At 40.2% G+C, this 24,843-nt stretch overlaps 3 protein-coding genes across 8 annotated transcripts; 1 reads left to right on the top strand and 2 right to left on the bottom strand.

Moving 5' to 3' along the window:
- Positions 1-218: 218 nt before the first annotated feature.
- On the bottom strand, positions 219-9,008 carry sufu (suppressor of fused homolog (Drosophila)). Of its 2 annotated transcripts, none has more exons than XM_086046018.1 (12): positions 8,645-9,008; positions 8,190-8,324; positions 6,887-7,023; positions 6,094-6,230; positions 5,468-5,559; positions 4,748-4,820; positions 3,762-3,918; positions 3,593-3,689; positions 3,005-3,139; positions 2,599-2,737; positions 1,579-1,647; positions 219-1,487 (listed from the first exon to the last, which is right to left on the bottom strand). In XM_086046018.1, the coding sequence occupies exons 1-12, from the start codon at positions 8,791-8,793 to the stop codon at positions 1,398-1,400; spliced, it is 1,410 nt and encodes a 469-aa protein (XP_085902144.1). In that variant the 5' UTR covers positions 8,794-9,008; the 3' UTR covers positions 219-1,397. The 2 variants fall into 2 exon arrangements, with proteins under 2 accessions (XP_085902144.1, XP_085902145.1); XM_086046019.1 differs by having other exon boundaries at positions 3,762-3,915.
- A 5,062-nt stretch (positions 9,009-14,070) lies between these two features.
- On the bottom strand, positions 14,071-17,680 carry mettl18 (methyltransferase 18, RPL3 N3-histidine). Its single transcript, XM_086045556.1, has 2 exons — positions 17,291-17,680; positions 14,071-15,936 (listed from the first exon to the last, which is right to left on the bottom strand). The coding sequence occupies exons 1-2, from the start codon at positions 17,384-17,386 to the stop codon at positions 15,016-15,018; spliced, it is 1,017 nt and encodes a 338-aa protein (XP_085901682.1). The 5' UTR covers positions 17,387-17,680; the 3' UTR covers positions 14,071-15,015.
- A 16-nt stretch (positions 17,681-17,696) lies between these two features.
- zdhhc16a (zDHHC palmitoyltransferase 16a) lies at positions 17,697-24,192 on the top strand. 5 transcript variants are annotated; one of them, XM_086045551.1, is made up of 11 exons: positions 17,700-17,875; positions 19,659-19,924; positions 20,225-20,419; positions 20,508-20,596; positions 21,432-21,672; positions 21,826-21,909; positions 22,019-22,104; positions 22,794-22,917; positions 23,041-23,111; positions 23,204-23,337; positions 23,473-24,192. In XM_086045551.1, the coding sequence occupies exons 2-10, from the start codon at positions 19,685-19,687 to the stop codon at positions 23,304-23,306; spliced, it is 1,233 nt and encodes a 410-aa protein (XP_085901677.1). In that variant the 5' UTR covers positions 17,700-17,875; positions 19,659-19,684; the 3' UTR covers positions 23,307-23,337; positions 23,473-24,192. The 5 variants fall into 5 exon arrangements, with proteins under 5 accessions (XP_085901681.1, XP_085901677.1, XP_085901679.1 ...); XM_086045552.1 differs by having other exon boundaries at positions 17,702-17,875; positions 21,432-21,460; positions 21,539-21,672; positions 23,204-24,192; XM_086045555.1 differs by having other exon boundaries at positions 17,697-17,875; positions 19,659-19,794; positions 23,204-24,192.
- Positions 24,193-24,843: the final 651 nt, after the last annotated feature.

Raw genomic sequence — 24,843 nt, 5'->3', positions numbered from 1 at the left:
CGCACCTTTGGACAATTTAAACACTCTTCAAATTAACTGAACATTTAGTCAAAAAGCCACACAAGAATATGAGAACATGCAAAAATTCCAACAGTCTAAAATGAAAACGTTCATGCCTAATATTTTGGCAAGCAGGCATATACAGTCCATAAATCAAACTCAGATACTGTAGTGCTTTAATAATTGGTGTACTTTGTATCAAGTAAAAATACATCAGATGCTCATTTATCAGTGTTCCAGCTTTATTTGTGTAAATAGCTACTCTTTAATGCACTTGGGATTATAATCGGCAAATTCAGTCAAATGAAATGGCAAATAACAAAACCATGTTATCTACATTTAACACTCACTTAAAAAAAAAAAGACAAAAAAACCCTATAACATGACATACAGTATGGTGTAACAGTACACGCGGTCTAAAAAGACACTGTAGGAAAATGTATCTGTTCAGTTTTGGTGTTGATTATTAAAATCAAGGCAGTTCATGACATGGTAACAGTCAATGGTGACTGAGTCAACATTTGTGTATGCGTGTGTGTGTGGTCCTTTTCAATTTGAGGCACTGAGTAGTTTCCTCCAACTCATTGTCAAACAACACAAAAATCAAAGCCTTTTCATCCGCACTGGACATTGGAGATAACACTGAAGATATTGCCATCAACACTAAAATAGACAAGTTATTGCGTAACGCACACAAATGGAGATATTACGTACAAACAGAACTATGACTCCACGTAAACAGGGTGAAGAACCTACAGCCATAAACAGGTTTGATCTGGCAATGCTAAAAACCAATCGAACCTCAGTGGAAATGCTTATATTATATTTCATATATTTAGTATCGACCTTGTTGAACATTATGAAAAATGAAATGGCCCCTGATCGGAAAAAGGTTCCCCACTCCTGCTATACAAAATCTTGACATAGAGGCATGTATCTGCAGCATTAGTCAGCTATACAAGAAAGACAAGAGTTGAAATGTTGGCTTACCTCACTCAGTCAAAAGACTAGCACTGAGTGACCGACATTACCTTTGGCATCATAACAGGAAAAATGTCCAGCATTTGTTAAATGTACAGACACAGCAAAAGGCAATATGAAAGAAAACATGTTAAAATGGATCAGTAGCTGACTTTTTTTTGTGTCTTTACTGTGGCCACCGGAATAAATAGAACACAAGTTATTGCTTGCGATGTGACGCCTGCGTGGCTAAATTGCATTTGCGACGTTTGTAATTTGGACCTGAGACTTTGAACGGCCCAGATCGACCGATAGTCTTTTGGAGTTCACGTTTCATTAGTGAGGACACTTCAACGTCACTGTGTCCTCTGAGCGTATGGATGTGAAGGTTTTGACATTGTTTTTTTTTTTTTTTGGAGTGATTAAGCATCTCCAGCTCATTGCAGAAGGTTATCAAACACACAGTCTGGTAGAATGGAGATCTTCAGCTTCTTCTCTGGCCAACTGTACTCTTTTGGTAGTTTTGTCTATTAGAAGAGGAAAAGAGAGTTAAGTCAGTCAAAACAAAACTGAGGTGAAAAATGTACAAAATGTAAAAATTTGGTAAGATTTACTCACATCCTCATGAGAGTTAAGATCGTGCAAATCCCCAAGCATCTGATCCACAAACTCTTCAGTCAACAATATCTACACGGGGAAAAAAGACAGTCATACATTAAATTACGCAAATTACAAAATGTCAGGTGAACCTGGCGTTAACAAACTCCAAAGGGCTACTGTGCGAAACCGGGAGGAACAAATTAATTGCATAGTTCCCCAAGGAACATAAACATGGATGCGCACATCATTGCGGAGTAACTGAAGAGTTTACTGGAACGCTAATCCTTAACCCATTAAGGCCTAAAGCGCCTGGCGAAACATCCCTCTAAAACGTAACGGCGACTTGAGAATCATCCTCTATTACCTGAGGTTTTCCCAAAGATTCAACAGCTACAAAATAATTTCCTAAAGAACCAAAATAATTGGTTGTAAAGGTAGAAATACGCAACAGCGCACCCGGCTCTAGTGGTAGAAATGCGGTAATGTGCTCCTGGCCTAAATGAGTTCAAAGAAAAAGTCAAAGACGTGCAAATGAATGATAATGCCATCAACTCATTCACGGCCAGACATTTCCAGACCCTCTTTTACCCTAACATTTGAAAAATTTGGAAAAAAATATAAGTTTCTGGGATTGAATGGCTGGACTGTGAAAAGACGAGTAAATTTGTCAATGGCAGTGAATGAGTTAATCACGCGTAGGTGTTATTTTTACACTTTAGATTTGAGCAATCTAAAGAGATGAAAAAGGCTTGCTCTCTTATGATGCAATGCTAATTGTTGAACAAACTTGCCATTTTTGGGGTCTCCTGGAAGGTGGCCATTTTGGAGGTACAAGCTTTTGGCCTTGGCGACAGCGATATATATTGCACTTTATGGAAACATAGTAATGATATAATTAAAAAGAATTAAACATTTTTGTCACACAGGAGTGATTTACGTAACTTAGACGCTACTGCTGTGTGGTTAACAATGGAGTTCAAGCTCCTAAATGGGTGATGACAACTACTTGAATAAACACCCACTCGTTTGTGTGCGTACCTGAAGCCAGGGGCCGTGGGCTGCGTATGGATGCTCCTCAGTAGCGAAGGCTCCCTCCACCCCGGTAGACACAAACGTAATGGCCGTGTCGCCGTTGATACTTTTGAAAGTAAAATGTCTGCCGTGCAGCAGGCGGCCTCTGGAAGACATTCATTCAAATTCTCTTATGAAACTCAGGAAGCAGCGTGAACATACGCCAACATAAGTGCAGACATGGGAAGGTCAACCAGTAACAGTGAAAACGTACATTTCTACCTTGTCGCCAAACCATTGGTTAAATGACAAAACACGTAGTCAATTTAGTCATTTATACATTCTTTTTGTATAATCTTTTACGTCATAAAATAGTACAAGCGTAAAAACACAGTGCTACAAAGGTAATTTTAATATGCATAATGTGTCGCACCGTAAGCAGAGGGGAAGCAGCGTGCCAGACTCTTGGTTGAATTTCAGATGGACACTTTCCAACTGTCGCGTTCGGACTAACTCGTGCGGGACGATGGCTGTTGAGCTTTCGCTTTCCAAACTGTCCTTTCGACTTCTGAGAAGTCAAAAAAAAGGGAAATATAAGTGAGGAAGTGTGATGTTCTTCAATAAACAGTGAGGAAGTTGCTGCGTGACACAAATAACTGGTGTAAAGGAAATGCTTCTATTCAACTGAGGATCACCATACACCAGTTTGACAACATTTCTTCTATAGTCAACATTTAAAGGGGTGGGCAACTGGTGGCCCCTATGAGGCCTCCACAAGCATTTGATCCAGCTCATCACGCAATTCTAAAAACAAATACAATCTTCTGAGGAGCTGTGAGGAAAAAGCCCACAAACATTTAACCCACAGATGCTCATAATATATTAACGGTTGTTTCAACATTGCATCATATTTTTAAAATTGAATATGGACAGTCGGAAGACTGTGAAAACTGAAATGGCCCCTGACAGGAAAAAAAAAAAAAAAGGCTCCTCCAGTGAGTGTGCGTGCGTGCGTACTCACTGAGGTCTGTCATGTCTCTGGCTGCTGATGGGGGGCAGTACTGCCTTGGTGTTAAACTCCAAGCCTTTCCTTAATGTCTCTCTGATCTGTTCCGTGTCTGTCAATACACAAATGGTCAGCGTGGAATGCTCCCATCATGCACTTCAAAGCCACTCCCAAAAAGCAGCACCTTTATCGGAAAGCCTGCGAGGCTGCGAGCCAATGCAAATTGACCGACTGTCCTCGTCGTCGTCTGGCGGTCGACTCAGGTCGTCCCACACGCACTTGGCGCTGACCCCGCTCAGGTTGGAGCCTTCCGTCTCGATGCCGTGGTCCACTCTCTCCTGCTTGGATGAGCAAGACAGACGCAATCATCAACACTAGACCTGCAGGGTGCACTAGGCACCAAAAGGGGGCGCTTCAGACTCTTGTAGAGTCACAAACAAGGGTTTAAAAATGGGAGGTGACCCTTTCTCCTATTAGGGGCCATTTCAGTTTCTATTAAATCATACGAAACTGATCATACGATGATCGAACAATTCAAAATGATTTCTAAATATTGTATACAGTATATTTTCAGCCTTAGCGAGTTAGATGATTATGGCCTGTTTAATACAGTGTCTCCTACATTTTTGTTGATTTTAGAATTCATGTAGGCCCAATCCCAATACCCACACTTACGCCCTTGTACCCCTCAATTGCGCATTCCCGTCGAGGCTGCGAATGTGTAGGGTGTCCCAACTCTACAAAGTGATCCCTTGCCCTGCACTTTTTGCGCCCTTGTTCCACATTTCGGCTGAGCATGGATCCACCAATTTATTGCAGATTTAACCAAAACAGCGGCAAACTGGCAGCGTTCGGAGGTATTCATGTGCCAAAAAAATGTCTTTTCAAATGTAAATATCAAATTATTACACACTTTATAATGTTTGTGTAATTTCAATCAATGTTCATATACCCTGCATATAGCCAATAGTGTATTAGGGGAAAAAAACATGTGCACATCACAACACCCCTTACTCAAGAAGGGAAAATTTGTACTTAAACGCTGGCAGTATCAATATCTCTAACTATGAAATATGTTGCAATATAAAAATATTGTGTCCCACCCTTAATTTTTATGTAACCCTTACTCAGTCGCCTTAGCTGAGTGGACAGAACGTAATTCAGCCTTACTTGTAGATGTGGATCAATGTCAAAGATGGTCTCCCCTCTCCTCATGTCTGTGATCAGCCAGGGACCGCCAGCTCTGCATAAACAACAGACATCATTAATAGTTGGACAAGACAGTATTTTTAACACAAAGGATGCATTTTTCTCCAATTTGGGTTAGAAAACGTGAAAATACAACTTGTGTTTTGACTCCTTTAAAGTGGAAGTCAACTCAAACATTATTTTCCAGAATATGTTCTATGCAGGCCCACTAGTTGAAAGAAGGCATTCTGATAAATATTGCATTTGAGAAATAAGAGCTAAACCACCCATTTTGACTAAAAGTGACATCACAGTTGCTCAGGGCTCAGGTAACGACCAATCACAGCGCACCTGTTTTTTGAAGCTGAGCCGTGATTGGTCATAACCTGAGCAAAAATGACAAAATGGCCGCCCCCTGACATGGCTAAAAACAGGTGGATTTTGCTGCTTAACTCACATTCCACAAAATAAATATTAATCAGACAACTAGTGGGCCTGCATAGAACATATTCTTGAATAAAATATGTTTGGGTTGACTTCCTCTCTAGATAAGCAGCGTTTTTTTTTTTTATATCGCTGTGCAATTGTGTCAAATGACTTGACTATTCCCAGTCACACTGACCCACAAATACACTGAAAACTACATTTTTTTTCTGTTTTCACTCGACAATGATAGGTTAGCTGCCTTTAAGTTCAACTCACACTCGAAGCCCTCGCATCAGTTCCAAGATGCCTTGGCCGTTCCACTGCTGCGCCGCCTGCAGCTCCTCTGTACAAACGCCCACAATCTGCAGGTTACAGTACAACATGTGAGATTGAGGTGCGCTTGATGATAAGTCTATGGAACAATGTGCTCTTAAAATCTCTGATTTTTTTCTGCAAAAGTACGATATCTGATTTTGATCTATTTCTCACATTTATCTTAAAGGAAAACGCTAATGATAATGACATTATTCAAAACAATCAGTTGCATTATTTTTTTTCTCAATGTACAGGGCGATTGATCCCGCAACTACCTTCAACAGACTCCTTTCTTGTCATGCGCAAAACAATGTGGAAATGATTCTACTATGTTGTCTGTTTATTAGCAAAGTTGCTAGTCACTTTTTGGAAAAAAATAGTCCCTAAATGTAGCCACTAAATCAGTAAACTGGCAACACTAGTACTTTTGTAAACCAGCACTTTTCTGTTCACAGCTACGATGTTGGCATAAGCCGCAAAAAGTAAGGAAAACAATCCCGTATATCGCTCTGAAAAAATGAAATTGAAGAAACTAATTCATCACACAGACCTTGTCTAAGCTATGAAACATTTGCACGCACCTGCAGGAAGCTGACGGTGCCAAAAGGAGTTTGAATGGGATGCATTTGAGGGTCCTCAGTGAGCAACATATGCTGGATGCGAGACTCGCTGTTGTCCAGGGGATTGTGCCATGAGATGTGGTCGCCACTGCAAAACGTGTTTTCTGTGGGGACATGAAAAAATAAATTATGTTCCCTCGTGTGCTCTTTTGCATTCCAACCACCATTGTGGGGCTGCGGGTGTACCACCTTCAAAGTCACCATCGATCTACACAAAGCAGAGTCAAGACTAACGACAAAGAGGACAGTGAGACTAAAAGTTGGCACCTCGTGACAAGAAATGTGGCAATCTACATTTGCATCTGCTTGGGAGGTAGTATGCACAAAACCTTTTGGGTGTGGGGTAAATGTGTGTGCATGGGTCAGGCGAGGGGCAGATCAGCATTCGCTGAACTCAGACGCCAGGCCCACCCACGAGCAAATTGATCCCAGCTGGAGGGCTGAGTGACGAGGAGACTGGAGAGAACGGGTTTCTTTCAGAATTGACCAAAAAGTCTCTTTGTCCCTTCCAATATATGGCTTTTGGAAAGGTGCTGGCGTGATGTGTGCACATTTCACAGTGGGACCTCAAAATTCAAATTCAACAGTTTTACAATTCGGACACCGAACAAAAGATTCAGGCCAAAGATTTGTCTAAAGGACTAACTATGCACAATATGGTTAAAAACATAGTAGCTTTTCATTTTATATTCTTCTTCTGATGATTACTATTAATTATGGCTCACTGTAGTTTCGCTCATCAGTGTGCTTTGCCTCTCACCCGATTGGAACACGTAGCGCGCCAAGCCTTGCATGAGTTCAGCAGGCCAGGTGGGCGGGGCCGTCTCCCCCATCTCTCTTTTCAGTCTGAAGGTGAGCTCGAAGCCAAAGCCGCTGGGTTTGTCTATTCCTGTGAATCTGACACAAACACACGTGGTGAGAGACAAAGCAGCAGTTGTTTTCAGGTCCCTCTCATATGCATGAGCACAATGCAAATCCAAATGAACAGCTTGGGGTGAGATAAAGAGGTACATGCTAATTGGGGGGGCATACAGTAGGTGTTGAGAACTGGGAGGGGGGGGGGATCTCTCCATATATATTTAGCTGTACTGTATTTTGATGTAATAACATAGATGGTGATACAGACATCTATGTTCATCTCTTTCATTTTGTTTTAAACATTGACTACATATGTTCATATAATGTTGAAGTACTCTAGTTTTACTTTTCAGTGGGCTACAGATGCTATAAAAGTGGCAATTTTAAAACAACGTGTTTTTGTGATCATATTCAAGATCGGATTTCTTTTGGCAGGCGGATACGTCAACACTGTAATTAAAGCCTGTGTTTTTCAGTGAGTTTTCCATCTCACAAGGCCTTGAGGTGAGTATCTAACATGTTTTAAATCTTATTCACCTTGAGGTAAAACCAAACAAGACTAAAAACAAACAAACAAACAAAAAAACTATCAAAAAGCACCATGCAGGCAAATGATTTGAAAATTGCAGTGCCCTGCTAAGTTATCAGTGGTCTCATATCAAGAGGGTAAATTCATCTGTATGTGACCAGATGTTGTGTTGTCCGATTTCATGAATGAAACCGAAGAGAGACAAAATGATGTTTCTCCTAATTGGATTGATTAGGTGCCCTTCACTGCTTGTAATTTCTGCTGACAGTTATCCGTTTTTGAAATCAAAAGCTGTTCTGTCACATAAACAGTTATAACCTTACTTTACCTAAAATTTTGCATGGTTTAGCATAGTAACTAAACGAAGGCTCGAGGCTGAGATTTTGCTTCAACCTGAGTAATCAAAGTAGTAGAGTTACTCGAGTGATCGCCTCTGTTAGTACTTGGTATACAGTAAGTAATAACTAGTCTAATCATAATAATATGTGTACAGCTGGTGCGACTGCATTATTTTAGCGTGATGGGTAATTAAGTTGATGAAATAAACCCCCAATAAGTACAATAATTATGGGGTTAAATGATCCAATCAATCAAGCAGGCTTTTCATCCCCTATCTTGCAAGCGAAGTTAACACAAGCCAAAGTAGTAAACAACGGTAGCCTACATTACTACTTACTCGTGAACCCTGTTGTCTCCATAAAGGTCGCTGAGTCCAAAGCTGACGTAGTGCCAATGCTCCTGGACGTCCTGAGCTGGACAGCCCGTATTTCGATACATACTAATGTAGTCTAACGGGTCTGGACCACCTAACCTGCAACAAAACACAATGATCCATTGAATCGTGTCACACACTTCTCCGGGTTTACACTTTCATACAAAGTGATCCAACACATATGGTCATGCAACGGGCGCGGAAAAACAATGAATTTAGCACCTTTGTGTGATTGTTGTGCAGCTTGTTAGGCTTGCGTGAAATTGATCAGTTCTCCGATCAGAAACATTGGAAAAGAGATCACGACGAACGTTTAGCTGCAGTGTTAGCTTTGAAGCTAACTATTTACACCCACAACCACTAAGAACAGATCTAGATGACTGAATATATTAACAACAAAGGATAAAGTGTTTACCTACCAATATTTGACAATGGCTGTAACTTGAAGCGGATTGGCCTGATCGGGATAAAGTCGCCGACATTCCCCGTAGATAGCCTGCAGTCCTGGGGGAAACAGTGACGAGAGCCCGTGTGCTTGGGCACCGCTGTTAGGCCGTACTTCTTCCATGCCTCGGCCGCGAAACGACCCTTATTAAGCTACAAACCACAACGCGACTGCGACTATTTCAAACGAACTATCACTCTCTGGATAATGTACGTTCGAATAAACCATAAACGCTTCACATTAGCGCCGTTATGGATTTAATATATGCTTCGCCCAGATGGGGCCCAGCCTGCTGAGCATCCTCTCCGAAAACGCATGTGATTGGTCGGTAGTCCGTAGTGACGTCAAAGACTGACGTCGACATTAACCAATGAGAGACAATTGTAGTTTTGGATTTATTATTTACCGTCCGGCGTCACTTTATTTTGACGAGGTTGTTGTCTAAGCTTACTGTCTACTTGGGATTTTGCGGTTATTATGTATGTAAATGGGGCAACACAGTGCCGAGTGGTTAACACAGCATCCCAACTCGATGCCCCTCCATCAGCCAAACACGACGGTCATGCCCAGAGCATGGGCAGGGCAGCTTTTTTGTGCCAGTCCAGCCCTGCTTCACATAGCTGGATATCATCAATCAGTAATGATAACATAATTCAATTTAATTTTAATTGTATTTAAGAAGTGGGCATCAAACTGGCAGCCATTTAATTAATCAGTAAACAAAATGCGCCCTCAGTTTAAATAAGGTTAGTGACCCCTGCTCTAAGCATTATCAATTCAGTAATGAGAGTTCGGGTTCAAATCTGTTTTTTTTTTTTTTTTTTACAGGTACTCTTGTCACAAAAACATACATTAGGTTTATTGAATTATTGAATTGTGTGAGTGTCACATGGACTCATGTGTATGTGGTTGATTGAAAATGCCACCTAACCAGAGACAGAGGCCTCGTTATTGCTTGACAATCAACGAATGCATATTGCGATGTCCTTTACTTTTTTGGTTCAAATTAAATGACATCACATTGGTGTAAGAGTTAACTTGCTCTTCGAAAAATGTTGGTGGTAGTGAGTGCGTGGGTCTACTGAAAGATTAACAATAAAGATACTCAATGTTTTACTTGTTATTGATAGCATTCCTGTATTGATAGGTGAATTAATAACACATGTTAGGATACATGATATGCCCAATCCATGCATGTTGCAGATCAAAATAATATTGTGTTTGATATTTTCTTGTATCTTCTGCCACTGAAGATGATACACAGCCATGTACCTCCACAACCCATATATCAATATCCTAAAATAAATGCAAGATACCTACATATTGTTAAAGTATAAGCGCACCTTTTTGATTGGAATGTGTAGGTGCCATCACTAAATCAGTGGGTGTTATAAACTCGATACCTAACACATTGACATTTGTGCAATTTAAGGATGCAGAAAGATTTCACTTTTAAATGTCATTGAATCTTTTGTCAACTACATAACGTCAATATGAGACACAACAAATGAGACAGTCGAATACAGAAAAAGCGATAACATTTATTTGTCTTTCTTTCAATATAAAGCAGAACATTACATTACATACATTTCTAGTACAGGACAGTACCTCTGTAGTATGCATGCATTTCCATTCTCTGCTGCCGTGTAGTTGTTAGTGCCATGCCAAAAGAACTGAGCCCATAGATGACACCTGAAGATGCTACCATCTATGGAATTCAGTTCTCATAGTGGAGCACATTTGAAAGTGAGGTCCTCACAATACATTATATTCATTGAAGGTTACTTTACAGAGACTGTAACAAGATCAATAGTACAAGTCATTTAACATACGCAGGGTATTAAAACATCAACAATTAAAAATCGCAATTTAGACCAATTGGCTCATGACCAGTACAGAATGTAACATGCCTGTTTCGCATTTTCAGATCAAGACCTAAATTAGAAATGTTGTTCCTTCCTAGAGTTCAGTGCTTCTCGAAGTGTGGTGTGAGTAGCATTAGTGGTACATGGGCTCCCTCTAGTGGTATATGAAAGAATCACTTAATTTATGATAAGATTTAAAAATATAATCACAATAATGAAACACGACCAAACTTCGCTACGTGTACAGCCTGTTTGAACTTAATTTTAAAAAATTATATATATACCCAGTACAGGTCATTTTTTTATGACTACAATACTATGCCCACTACATTATTGTATTTTAATGTGTTTTATAACAGTGGCACTTGGAGAGTTTTTGAGTCGGTACTTGGTGAATTAAATTTGAGAACCACTGTACTAAACTATATATCATCATATATTGCTATATACTGTCCACAAACTAAAAAAAAATATTGCAACAAACATGGATTGACAAAACATTGTCAATACAATGTGTACCTAATTGATGATCAATAAAAACATTTTGTAGAGGCCAATAAAATCCTGACTTACTGTATATGATCAACTACAAAAGTGCCAAATAAAAGATACCTGAATTTGTTTCATAGGCCTTTTACAGTATATTACACAACCAAATTGTCATTTTGAAAATATCCTCATTTTCATAATAAATATGAAATAAAAGTGAAATCAAACCTCTACAAAGACAATTATGGTCATTTTGCAGCCTGTTGAGGGTGTCAGGATCTTTTTCTTCTTTATTCCTGGAAATGGTTCACTACTACCGAAAGGACTGTCTCTAGCTGATAAGCTGATGCAAGCACTGATAGCACTGGTCACCGGAGGATGTGACTCCAAAGTTACAAGCACCTCACGCTCAGGAAAAACAGCTTCAGGACTGTAATTAAAATTCTATGAGGAAGTTTTACATTCACAAACAATAGCACGATTGCTTCTTCCTTCTCCTATACTCATTGACTTTATTGGCTGCAGAGTGATACTGTAGTTTCTGATAAGATAAGAGTCATTCAGAACACTGTCTTTGAGGATACATGCAAACACAAGTGAGGAAAGGCCACACCTGAGCATGGACAGGAAACGACAACTATTTCTATTGCAGAAGTGGCAAACAACCGGTTCAACAACCTAAATCCTCTATGAGGACATAAAATGGCGAGGTGTCAACGCAGTCATCAGGGTAAAGTTCAAGTGCGTTAAATACCTTTGTATTACCTCGAATGAACTAATTTCTTTACGCCTGTTTAAAATGAGTCTAGTTTAGTTTTCAACCTTAATACTTGCCTCTCTTGGTCAATTGCATCCCACCAATGTCTCGGATAGCCAAAAACTTTGTATTTCAGTTCTCAAGAGGAAATGTTCTCCAAAAATGAATGAACATAAAAGCCTTCTCTGCCGTCTGCTCCGTGTCCCAGTGTGGAGCACAATATCGTGACTTGACATCCAGCTCCGACCTTAAATACCATCATGTTTCACATCACTAGCCGGCTTACCTCCCTCCTTGCCCGCCCTCCTCGCAATCGGTTATTCATGCACTCCCTCTGTTCGGTAAGCACACCAGTCACTTCCCAGTAAGAAGGAAACAGTGGGAGTCAACAGCACGCCCCCACACCGTGAATCAACACATAATAGTTTCTGAGGAAAACCATCTGACAGGCCCTGCCCCCTGTTCTCATAAAGCAAAGAAGGGGAAAGGCTGTGTCGACTATTGGAGTCAGGAATTCCCCCACAGCCTTGCGTACAGCTGTTGGCCTGTGACGAGACGATGACGAAGCAGATACACACACTGACCCAGAGTGTGAAAACCGAAACTCCAGACTCGTACTCGGAACGCAAAATATTCAAAATCATTTGGAAATGATAGCAGATCACTGTAGCTGTGTAATGGTGTCTGTATGTTATGTTTTCAATGAGGCAGTGTCTTTTCATTGTATGTTTCAAACAAAGTAAATTAACACCATGAAAAAATAAATATTTGAATCTGCGGGCAGCACAGTGATGACTTGTTGGCACGACTTCCTCACATGTCCTTAGAATTGGAGTGTGATTCTCAGCTCTGGCCTTGTTGTGCAGAGTGAGCATGTCTTCCTTGTGGTCCATCTTCCTCCAATGTCCCAAAAACATGCTTGGTTGGTTATTTAGGTAGGTTTGTCCAAGACTGAATTAGAGCTGGCAGGCCCATTAGGCAAAAATACATACATATTTCACCTGACAAAAGCTTTATTAAATCAGCTGCAGCTATTTATGGGTCAGTTCTCTTTAGTACTGTTCTAATTGTAATGTGCAGGCAGTGTGGGTGGATGGGGTATTAAAAATCAGTCATGAAAATTTGATCTTTGCAGGTCTATGTTGTTGTCCAGAGAATAACATGGTGATGACGTCAGCTATGGAAAAGTTGAGTTACAGCTACGCAGATCTCTGCTATGGCACAACCCCAGCTGCAACAGGATTGTTGCTCAATAGGATAGTGACAAGGAAACAGAATTCAGAACCCAGAGTAAATAACAGGATTCGGCAATTCTCCGCCGGTGCCTTTTTACACACAATCCAGCAAAATGGGGCATTCCTCAAATGTGTATGCTTTAACACAGCAGCACAGGATACCGCAACCAGATATAACTCATGAGGACGTCAGCACAATTGTCTGCTGTGACATGTTATATACTTTGCCAATAGCTACAATTGATTTCAACACAACACAACAGGGCGGGAAAAGTGAGTGTAAGTGGTCACACTTCACACCTCTGCCCTGGCATTCCCTACATTATGACTCCGATACGCTGAATATTGCTGGGACGACTTTGTGCCTTCCGTTTCTTGTCAGGGCTGTTAATACAGAACAGACCCTTTGGTTACTTTTGTTTCCTCCTGGGATATATGATTGCATTATGTCAAATGGACAACAGGTAAGCAAATCGTAAAGACAAAAAAGATTTCTTAATGTCTATTAGACCAGTCAAGACCATCAAGACCAGTCTTGATGCATATTTCTGAACAAAAGGCACGAGCAGGTTACTTCACTGCATTTCCTGGATGGCTATTTGCATTTTTCCAGGATGTAGCCAGTGTCAGCATGTGTCACAGCTTTTAAACAAACCACACCCAAGAATAGGGATTTTTAAAATGTCTTTTTTTTTTTTTAAACCACAGGAGCATATGACGAAAGGCAGAGCCCCTTTTCCAGAATGAGTCTTACACAGACCCCCCAGAGACAGACTCCTGACGTACCATGACGCCCGAATCCACTTTCAAGCAACATCCTCGGGAAGCCGGGTAAGTTGCAAGTGACATTTCGTGTTGGACCTCAGAAACAAGCCTGGCTTTTATGCTGCTGTTTGAACACGGGGGAAATCACTCGCAAAGGTCACTGAGCCCATTTCCTTTTCTTTCCTCCCGTGCGTCTAAATAGACCTGGAACAGCCCCCTTTCAGCTGCTCCTCACTTACTGGAACATGGCTATGTAGGGAGGAAGTATGGTAGAAAAAAAACCCAGAAATCACGTTGACTCTGGGATGCGACTCCATTTGTTTATTAAAAGTGTTTGAACACACGCAGAAATGCTTTTGGCTCATGTGTTAATCAATTTTTTCCACAACAAAAATACACAAACTTAAAACGCATAATGAATGTCATATACTGTAGTTGCTATTTTTGAAGCAACAAATATTTCTATATTTATCTATTTCAAATTCCAGTAGAGGTCCGACAGACAGGCAAGGTTCCTAGTGAGCTTGAAAGAAGGTTGCTAAGCTTGAAGATGATACTGAGAACGGTCCAGGTCACTATTGGCAGTGGTGGAAGTTAACAGCTGATCCAATGCTAACCGCTAACTAGCAGCTAGTCGTTAGACAAGGGGTCTCCAACTTTTTGTAACCGGAGAGCTACTTCTTGGCTGCTGATTAATATTTAGAGCTAATAGTTTCATCCATACTTCCAAAATAACAAATTTCCCATCAAATGGCCTTCAATTGTTAGTGTTAATTTTGCTTAGTAATTATCAACAATGATTTTTTACCAAGGTGGAAAACCGATAAATATCAATATGCAACACTTGTATTTCTATTGATCTCTGCAACTGTTTTCATTTTCAAATGGCCATTCCAACAACATTCCTACAAAATCACAAGTTCGCCCCGTCAATTCATGACTCATGGGCTATTTGTGTCGTCCTTGGGCGCTACCTGAGTCCCGCGGGCACCCTGTGGGTGACCCCTTTTCTCGACTGTGTTTCTGATTCATTTAATGTTATAGTCACTGACAAAAATTCTGACTCCAAACTTTTGAAAAGTACTGAATTTTAAATATTCGACTCAAAAATCTAATATAAGCAAAGTACTAATTGGTATTTTTATTTGTATTTATTTTTAGTTTTGTCATGTAGGCATATTTGTTGTATGCCTCTTTGTACGGGTTTGCCTGTTTTCACTTAGACCACTCTGAGCTAGTGTGATTCCTTTTTAAAACGCAGGACAAAAACATGCCTCTGAAGTCCGTCTTTGCTATCCCACAGGTGATTCACAGCAAAAACCCCCCTCTCCTCCACAAAAGTCTCAAACAGGTGCAGACCACCACCCACACCAAAGTAGTGGGACTTGGTGGCCACGTAGACGTTCCCACGCGGTGCCAAAAGTTTGTGGAAAATGTCGTGTAGCGCAGTGTAATAAGCGGTGTTATAGATGGTCTCTGAAGTCAGGATAATGTCGTATTTTAATGGTGGGTCCTGACTTGAGGCCAAAATAAGAAAGGTGCGCCAGTCACCAGAGAAGAACCGGCACCTTGGCAGTAACAGATCTCTTCTGTCATTTTTTAGTTTTGTCTTACATTCTTCATCCTTGTTGGTTGTTCCCTTACTCTTTTCTTTACTGTCATCATCATCATCATCATCATCACTGTCATCATCTTGGCAATTGAGAATGACATTAGACATAGTGAGCTGCTCAAGGACTGTACTGTTGTAGTCCTGGAAGTGGATTTCCCTGGCTCTTCTCTTCAGGGACAAAATTCCCAGGAGCCCGGCGCCACAGCCAAGATCCAAGACAGCCTTGCCGCCAAACGTCTCGCCTTCCCTCTCGATTACCTCCAGGAGGTCGTACGTGCACTCCCACACCTTCAGTCCGCCTTCATACACTCCCGAGATGAGGTCAGACCTCTGCTCGGCCGAGCGGGACAGAATGTTCTCCGTGTCCTCCCTCTCGTAGACGGTCTTCTCAAAAACTGTCTCGTTGAGAAAGTGCAGGGGAGGGAGAGTGCCAATGGTGAGGGTTTCATATATGGCGTCATCAAGTAAGTGCCGAGGATCAGAGGGTGGAAAGTGCTCTTTGGCCTCTTTAACTGCCTCCGCTGGGCAACAACTCTCATTTACCTATAAAAAAATACAAAGCAGAATGGAAGTAATGCGGAACATGCATTGATTCAGTTTCAATACACGAAAGCCACTTTTACACAGCAATCCTGCAAAATTGATGAAGCAAAAACATTTCTTAATTATCACAACCCACATAAAGCATCTTCCCTCGACAATTGATTAAAAAATGATGACAATATGATTAGCACTTTTTTTATTACCATAATTTAAACAAATGATATATTTTTTACAAATAATGTATTTGACATTGACACCTTTTCATTGATTGCTACTTTCCCCACACACTTTAATTTTTCCGACCATTCACACTTAAGGACTAATATTAGATTCTTCAGTTAACATGACATGTATGTTTTTGTAACGTGGGAGGGAGCCAAAGTACCCCGAGAGAACCCACGCAGGCAAGGTGAGAACATGTAAATTCTACACAGGGGATCAAAGCCAAAACTTGAACCTCTCAACTGTGAGATTGATCGGTTAATCTACTATAGCATTGGCATCCACTGTTACACAAACATAGAGTTTTATGATCACATTTGAAATAAAATCAAGTCCAAAGCTTCATTTAACTGCACTAATAAGGAGACCGCTGTATCACATTACATACATCATTTAATATTCATACAAATTAATGATGGTGAATTAACCTTTATCTTATTTTAAAACATCTCAAACTCTTGCGGAAGTTATTTTTACTCCACCAGCACACTTCTTTAAAGTCAGATGGTACAGGCTCCACTTCCCCGACGACCCTAATTAAGTGCTACAGAAATGCATACATGGATAATTTTATCGCTTTATGATTTCCAACACCATTACAAATCGTTCATGTGATTGAATGAATTACAAGAGCAAGATCAGTACGTCATATGTTGATTTAGGATTTTTTCAAAAATCCCTCATGACTTTGATTCATTCTAAAGAGTGCTTGTCAGCCATAATAGTAAACATCTCACTTCCTTTCAACTACTGTATTTACGTATTATCACGAGCCATTATTGACATTCACCATATTAGCGGGGAATACAGTACTTTGCAGGTTGACAGACTGTAAATGGATGCTCTCTAGTGGATGAAAGATTATGTTGATCTAAATATGCACGACTGGAAATCTTTACTACTATTCGAACTTTGTCGTAAAGTAATCTTAGTTTGGGATTTAGTTAAATCCCAAAACAATATCTACGATATGTCTACCACTACAACCACCTTTAAGACAAAGTAGGACATTGCAAGCACTAGCACAGATTTCATAGTTGTAATAATAACTCAAATTATTCTTTTGGAAGCACACTTCATGGTGCCAGTCAATCATATGAACAACTAGAAAATAGCTTTTGTCTTTACTTACAGGTTTGTCGGTTAACGACGTATTTCCCTGCACGTCGTCCGTGTTTGTCGTTGCACTTACGTCAAAATTAAAACAAAACGACATATTGACTCGCATCAGAAAGCTCGATTTGTTTAGAAAGCTGACTGGACGGTAGCCACTAGCCACGTTACGAGCTAGCTGCAGTGCACATGCCTTGCTGCCTTGCTGCGTAAATGCAAGCGGCGGCACTTCATTTCCCAGAATTCTCTAAGATTAAAGTTACAAATCTTGACATTCCATTTATGAAATTGTAAAATAAGTCGTTGAGCATTGTATAAAATACAGTGGTCTTATTTTTGTCAAATTTAAGGCATGTACTAGTTCTGACCGTGAACCATTAATGTCACCAAGGCAGTACATTCGGACTCTATTGACCATGATGCTTTTCGCCACACAGTCGCGCATGCGTACCGACTCGCGAGCCCAAGCTCGAGCTCAGTTGTCACACGAGCTGTCTTTATCGGGCAACCCGTCGCTTTTTAGTGTCAATAATCCCGATTTGGTCGCCTTTTTCAAGATGTCGATTAGAGGATGTATTTCACCAGGCTTTTCATTCATAAAAAAGTGAGTACCCCTGCACAAAAATGTGTCGCTCGCGAGACTTACGACGTGCACCTATTATTTGTCAACACGGGAATGACATCTTTAAGAGGCCAGAACGAGGGGGATTTGGATGCTGTCCGTTTGCTGCAAAATGCCCCCAGTAATGACCTCAAAATGCGTTGTCTTATGGGACACGAGCAAACCTAACCGCTTCCCGGTTGTCAAAGTGTAACTGTCCAACTCTATGATTACTAGTGTATTTTTATTATGCAAATTAGCTTTCCTGTCAGACAATTTGGCAGAGAAAACCACAAATCCTCCGACTCCACCCTCTCTGGAATGCGGTTAAACATGATTAGGTCTTTGTCAGACTTTCATGTGATTAATTACCGGTACCTCGCTCTTCCACATCCACGCTTAACAATTTCACTTATTTTGTTTACCTGAAAAAATAGAAAACTATACTGCAAATATTGTATGCTAAAAAGTTAAATACAATTTAACTGTACTTAACAAGTGTACTGTATTGAGTTAAAAACACGTACTGTGCAGTTTGAAAATGTAATTCAGTGATACTTTCACATGCCACTAGAGGGTATAAAATGTGTCTCTTCAAGAGACAAATCTAGCCTGGAGTTGATGATGTCGTTCTGTCTTAGTGCTTATGGCTTAGATGCAATTCCACATGTTTTTTCAAGTATTTTAAAGATGCTTCTTAGGGTTAAAGGAGATTAGCTGACATTGTTTTGAAAAGCCACTTCATGCCAGTGCATTTAACATTAGTGTCTGTGTTGCAGTTTATTTAAGACACTTTTCAACTGGCCTCGAGGTTGTCAGGTTCTTTGCTGTGGAACTCAAACCCAACCTTTGAAAGCTGCAGGTGTCATAAAACGTTTATTAACTGTAGTGTCCAGACTGTGTTTTAAGCCAACAGGCTGCCGATTCATAGGTATACACAACAACAACCAGTGCCGATATTTTCCACATAAGCATAAAGCAACGAGTGCATAAAGTGTGCATACTAGTCTTAAATTTAGTGCTCAACCATATGAACTCAAAACACAGCATAGGGTTGGGTGATATAGCTTTAAAATGAAATCTCAGATTTTTTTCCCCCACAAAGATGCCCTTATTTTATTCTCCTTCGCTTATAGAAAAGCAAAAGATAATGATTTCATTTAAAACTAGTCTCCAGCACGCCTGTGACCCTCGTAAGGATTAGCGCTTTGGATATTGGATGGATAGTTTTGCTGTTAGTATTTTTCTCTTTTTAATTTTTTTCCCTAATACCAAACAAACTATATTACCAGCAAGTTTTTTATAATATAAGAAATATAGAAAATATATGATATTAGTGACTTGGAAGCGCATACCGTGGAAAATGATCACACACATTATGTCTATTTCTTAGTAGGAATTAAAGTCGCTTGTTGCTTTTTGGAAAAATAGTCACTAGAAGTGTTGCTAAATCTTGCAACATTGACTATGCTTTTATAAACTAGTTTAATGTCTTCTTGTCAGTGTAAGCAGTCCATGTCAGTGGGGATGTGCTTCAATTACAGAGATCATGAAAAGAACTCGACTTTCTGAGAAAAAAAAATTGTCCTGACACATTGACTTTAGTTTATCAATTGATTTGATTGATCTCTCAGTCCTAGTTTTAAAACATCTCTATATACACCCCGAAGCCAATAGGAATGTGTACAAAATCAAGAAGAACAAAATCTACAAAATAGTAACAGCACTAAATCTCCTAAATCATCTCCACTGTATTTTTTGTGTTTGTTTTTTTTCCTCCATACAGGTGATAGGCTTTTTTCCAAGTGCAGGATGCGGTGGTGGTGGTGTCCAGGCTGTCTCGTGCACCTGTTGCGCTGCATGCTATTGCGTCTGTGTCCCAGGAAGCGAGGATGCCGGCTGCCTCTGTGGATGTCGAAAAGGCAGGCCTACTTGAAACTATTGCTGCAATCACTTTTTTATAACTCCCTCACGGATTCAGACGTGGTTTTTGACTCATTGTTTGAGCCATTGTTATGGACTGTGGATTATTTGACACGCTGGTTTGGCTTGGTAAGTGCATGCCCATAAAATGATTTCCAACAAATACACTGGAATTTTGTTTTATTTTTTTAAACTTTTTTTTTTAATTACAATACATTTTAATTGAATCAGTAAGTGCAATTGGCATTGGCTTCCAAAAGTAAATATGCTTTTTAGGAAGAAAACTGCTGCCTCAATTTTGATAAACACTTTGTTACTGCGTTTAAATGTTGGTCATTATGGTGTTACAGTTGTTGGAGAACTCAGCATTTTTGGTACAATATGAAGATGTTTTTGTCCTTAAACGTTGCTTTTGTTTTTGCTCATAAGGTGTTTGTGTGGATGGTGGTGGTACTGACCACCTCCATCTTGCTGGTCGCCTACATCGTCCTTTTACCGAATGCACTCAGGACATATCCTACCGCATGGCTTGTTTGGCACCTTTGTTACGGACACTGGAACCTAGTCATGATTGTCTTTCATTACTACAAGGCCGTCAAGACCGTTCCAGGGTACCCTCCTTCTGTAAGACTGACATTTAAGACACAAGTAGTTACTCGTAATGATGGATTAGCTCAATCAGTGTTTTCTGAATATCTTGGATTTCTTTCAGGAAGCAAATGACATTCCTTTTGTATCCGTCTGCAAAAAATGTGTCATTCCTAAACCAGCGAGAGCGCATCACTGTGGTATCTGCAACAGGTGAGTTGTTGTTGTACAATATAGCCAAATACAAATATTATTTGATTGAAAAAAACAACAACTTTAAAAAAAAAAAAAAAAAGTTTTTGTTTTCTTTTCACAACTTAAAGCAAAGTCATAGGCTTGATAGGTTGCGGTCTTTTTGGTTGACAGTAAAAATTGGACAATGCAATATCCCATTTTTCTCCCACATTCTGAAAACATGCATGTTATCCCTCCATTCATCCATTTGAGACTCTAAATTGTCCACAAGTGTGAGTGGTTGTTTGTCCAGGACGTGCCCCTGCCTCGCGGTCCATCTTGCATATGTAATAAACCACGTGGTCCCGATCCATCCCTCGTCGGCGACAGCCAATCGGCCGTCGAGAATGTAATCTTCACGTCACAAGCAGGCGCCGCACGAGCAGACACGCCGCCAAACGAAGAAAAAATATCAAACAAAAACGACAGACACACACACACACGCACGGCGTGGTGATCGGTGAAATAAAAACAATATGGGGCAGTGCAAGGTACACAACACGGTTTTATTTTTGTATTTTTTCCATTCTTGGCCGCGTGTCAGGAGTGTTGCACCTGCGTGTGGCATGTTACAGGTTAAGACCGTTCTCGACGTCGTTTGGCTTTAAATATGCAGACGGGAAATAGGCGATGCACAGCTCTGGAAAACGGATTGATGATTTATATTTAGACCAAAAGCCATTTGTGAGACTATAAATTTGATCTTATATGTGCATTACCCAAATCATCAAAAGCCTGTAAATATTTTCTGTATTTAGCCACCTTCATTTGATCAAGCATGGAAATAATTGACATCAATCTTTTCCTTGTGCAGGTGCATTCTCAAAATGGACCATCACTGTCGTATCCTTTCTCGTGTCCGGTGTGTAAACTCTCACAGTGGCACAAGTGTTGTTTTCATCCTCAATGTCTTCCAATCAGCCTGGCTGAATAATTGCGTCGGTCATTTGAACCATCGTTACTTCTTCTCCTTCTGCGTCTTCATGACGTTGGGCTGTGTGTACTGCAGCTTGAGCGGCAGAATCCGTTTCCTGGCTGCGTACAATGCCCTTGAGGTGAGTGGATGGCACTCATAATGCGCTGTTCCACCTTATGAAACTGCTTGGAGCTTGTGGTTTGTGTCCCATAACACTTTTCTATTGTTGCTGCCTTTCTCCTTGGGGTGTCTTTTAATGCTGGGTTTTGGTGCTCGTGGGCTGCTGCTTTAGCGTTTTAAGCATTTGGAAATGGAAAAACCAGGGGTTCCTGTAACAGGGATGGGACCTTTAATAGGGCTTCTCCCCACTGGCCAGGTACTAACTAATCGTACCCAGTAATAATAAGTGTTTCTGTTTGCGTTTACTTACTGATTCTGCTGAATTTTCTGAGTGCGTGTCTTTTTTCTTTTCTTTTTTTAATTAGACTGACTATGTGACACCTGCGCCTCCATACTCTTTCAAGGAAAAGATCATGGATAAGGGCATCATCTACATGTGGGTGCTCACCAGGTAAAATTGTTTTAATGATTAAAGTATAAAATGTGAAATCAACCTAAACGTATTTTTTTTTCAAGAATATGTTCCCAGCAGGCCCACGAGTTGAAGCACGGCATTTTGATTAGTATTGCGTTTGTGGAATATGAGTTAAGCAGCAAAATCCACCCCTTTTTAGCCATCTCAGGAGCCGGCCATTTTCTCACTTCTGTCGACTGAAAATGACATCACAGTTGTTCAGGGCTCTAGTAATGAACAATCACGGCTGACCTGTTTTCGGAAGCTGAGCCGTGATTGGTCGTTACCTGAGCCCCGAGCAACTGTGATGTCATCTTCAGTCGACAGAAGTGACAAAATGGCCTCCCCCTGAGATGGCTAAAAACAGGTGCATTAACTCATATTCCACAAACACAATATTTATCAGAATGCCTTGTTTCAACTAGTGGGCCTGCATAGAACATATTATTAAAAAAATGTTTGGGTTGACTTCCACTTTAGAGTAGCACAACTGGCCAAGAGAAGTGAGTGTAACCTCTCACCCCTGTCCTGGCATGATAGAATTTCCCTCCGCATTCTGCAACAATCTCAGAATTTGTTAGGTCGACTTCATCCATCCAATATGTGGTGTGTGGCGCTGCATATGCAAGAGCACACAGAAAAATACGTTTGAGAGGGGCTGATTATAATGTGTTGTATCATTTCAGCACAGTGGCGGTGGTCTTGGGAGCACTGACCACGTGGCATGCACTTCTCATATCACGGGGTGAAACCAGCATAGAGAGGCACACCAACTCAAAAGAAAAGAGTCGAATGGAAAAAATGGGACAGGTGAGTGTTTTGAATAATTGGTCTCGTGATGAATCCTTGCTAGGGTTAAAGGTTTTTTTTTAAATTATTATTTATTTATTTTTTTGAATGTGTGAACTTATCTCTTTACACTGTGTGTGTCAGGTGTACAAAAACCCATTCCACTATGGCAAGCTGCATAACTGGAAAGTCTTCCTCGGTGTGGAGAAGAGAAGGTGTGTTTTTTTTCTGATATTTTTCCCTCAATTGTTGTTTTTATTTGTCTATGACTACCTGATGTAACCCCTGTTTGCATGTCACTTTGCAGTCACTGGCTCACACGTGTCCTGCTACCCTCTGCTCACTCACCATTTGGCGATGGCCTGACGTGGGACAGCTTCCCTGTCAAAAAAGAGCCAATACCAGTTTAAGCTGTCAAGCTGCTGCGTTGCATTAAGTGGGGTACACACACACAATTTTTAATATCGTAACCAATTTCCGAAATGAGAATCCCCACATGTTGTGGAAAGTGTGTTTTTGCTGCTTTTATACTCGTGGGATATCACCAAAAATCTATTGTTTCCACTTCTGAACCAGGTGTCTGCGTAGCACCATAACTGACCTGTGAGAGGCCCCAAAGCACCCAGTTTGCTGAAAAATCCAAAGAAGGAGCCTATTACCTTGTTTGATAACTGTTTGCTGTGGCAGACTCTTTACTTTGCCATTTTTGTTGTGGTGCAGGACTTGTGAGACATGTTATACAAACACTCAACTCAATTAGTTGCTCTTTTGTTTGTTTTCGGCAACAATGCAAGCTTCAGGTTGCATACTAATTATATATCATGTCACAATCACGGAGTCAGTGGCTCAGCCGACCTCACTGTTGACCATACTACTAAGGATTTGTGAATGTAAAAAAATGATTAAAATGATGTACTATTGTCAGCCCCAAACGTTTTCTGAGTAGGTCGGGGAGAAAAAAAAAAACTTGTAACACACAAAATGTTCAAATTCGGCTTGATTATCAGTATGTGTGTACCCCACTTTAAGGCTGGCGTCAAGATGGATCCTGATGGAAGTAAAGAAAATTGGGTGATAACAACCTCCAATACCTCAAAAACACTGTGGAATCTCACTGAGTATGATATTTTATCATTCGCTTTGATTTAATTGAAGCAAATAATTTAAGGACTTTAACTGCTCATATTCTACCAGAGCTAATAATACTTGATGAGCCAGATAAACACCCCAGTAAAACGATGTTATTTATCTGTATTTTTTTTATTTGTTTAAATTAATAAATCTTGTTTAAATAACTATGTGGTTCATTTTATTCAAATTCACTTATAATAAATAACATTTGAACCCTGCCAATAGTAAAATAATCTAACTGTGTTTTGCATTGTATTTGATTTTAGGGTCTCATCTGGTTTATTACATCACACCATTGTTGGGGCAGATAGATCACACACGCGCACGTACACATGATGCGATGTCAGTAGTGTGGGATTAAGTCAGAGAATGCCAGATTTGATCTTTATTTGAGCACATGGTATTAGAAATAAATCATGGTAGAAGTGATACACTACAATCAATGTGTTCCAACCAATTTTGTCATTGTTGTCAAATTTCGGGCCTTAAATGGCATTCCGAATTAAATAGTTTTGCAAGCAATAATATTAAAATGAATAAATTAGGACAATATGTTAAAAGATTAAACAAAAGATCCTCATTCTCTGACACACGAGTAATGAATATATGAATCAGTTACTTTAATTACAAACATTTTCTCAATTTTGTAACCTAATACATGATACCCCCCCCCCCCGAGAACCTAAGCAAATAAAAGCTATATAAGTAGTTGTAACCAGCATCTGTTGAATCACCAATCATCCACAAAATACTTCCATTATTATAATAATAAACAATTCATATAGAAACATTATTATTATTTCAATATATTTTTAG

This window comes from Filicampus tigris, chromosome 11, assembly GCF_054856515.1.
Source record: "Filicampus tigris isolate MCC_2025a chromosome 11, RoL_Ftig_1.0, whole genome shotgun sequence".
Taxonomy (NCBI): Eukaryota; Metazoa; Chordata; class Actinopteri; order Syngnathiformes; family Syngnathidae; genus Filicampus; species Filicampus tigris.
Note: the sequence above shows the minus strand (reverse complement) of the source record. Positions and strands in the feature narration are given on the sequence as shown.

What these genes read in the sequence shown, in the direction of transcription:
- sufu (XM_086046018.1), bottom strand. Translation starts at nt 8,793, where the DNA reads ATGGAAGAAGTACGGCCTAACAGCGGTGCCCAAGCACACGGGCTCTCG. An exon ending in CTGATGCGAGGGCTTCGAGT is followed by an intron (nt 4,821 to 5,467) that starts GTGAGTTGAACT and finishes TTGTTTATGCAG; the next exon opens with AGCTGGCGGTCCCTGGCTGA. An exon ending in TCGCAGGCTTTCCGATAAAG is followed by an intron (nt 3,690 to 3,761) that starts GTGCTGCTTTTT and finishes GTGTATTGACAG; the next exon opens with ACACGGAACAGATCAGAGAG.
- mettl18 (XM_086045556.1), bottom strand. Translation starts at nt 17,386, where the DNA reads ATGCGAGTCAATATGTCGTTTTGTTTTAATTTTGACGTAAGTGCAACG. An exon ending in CGTCGTTAACCGACAAACCT is followed by an intron (nt 15,937 to 17,290) that starts GTAAGTAAAGAC and finishes ATTTTTTTATAG; the next exon opens with GTAAATGAGAGTTGTTGCCC.
- zdhhc16a (XM_086045551.1), top strand. Translation starts at nt 19,685, where the DNA reads ATGCGGTGGTGGTGGTGTCCAGGCTGTCTCGTGCACCTGTTGCGCTGC. An exon ending in CTGCGTACAATGCCCTTGAG is followed by an intron (nt 21,673 to 21,825) that starts GTGAGTGGATGG and finishes CTGCTGCTTTAG; the next exon opens with CGTTTTAAGCATTTGGAAAT. An exon ending in CTCGGTGTGGAGAAGAGAAG is followed by an intron (nt 23,112 to 23,203) that starts GTGTGTTTTTTT and finishes GTCACTTTGCAG; the next exon opens with TCACTGGCTCACACGTGTCC.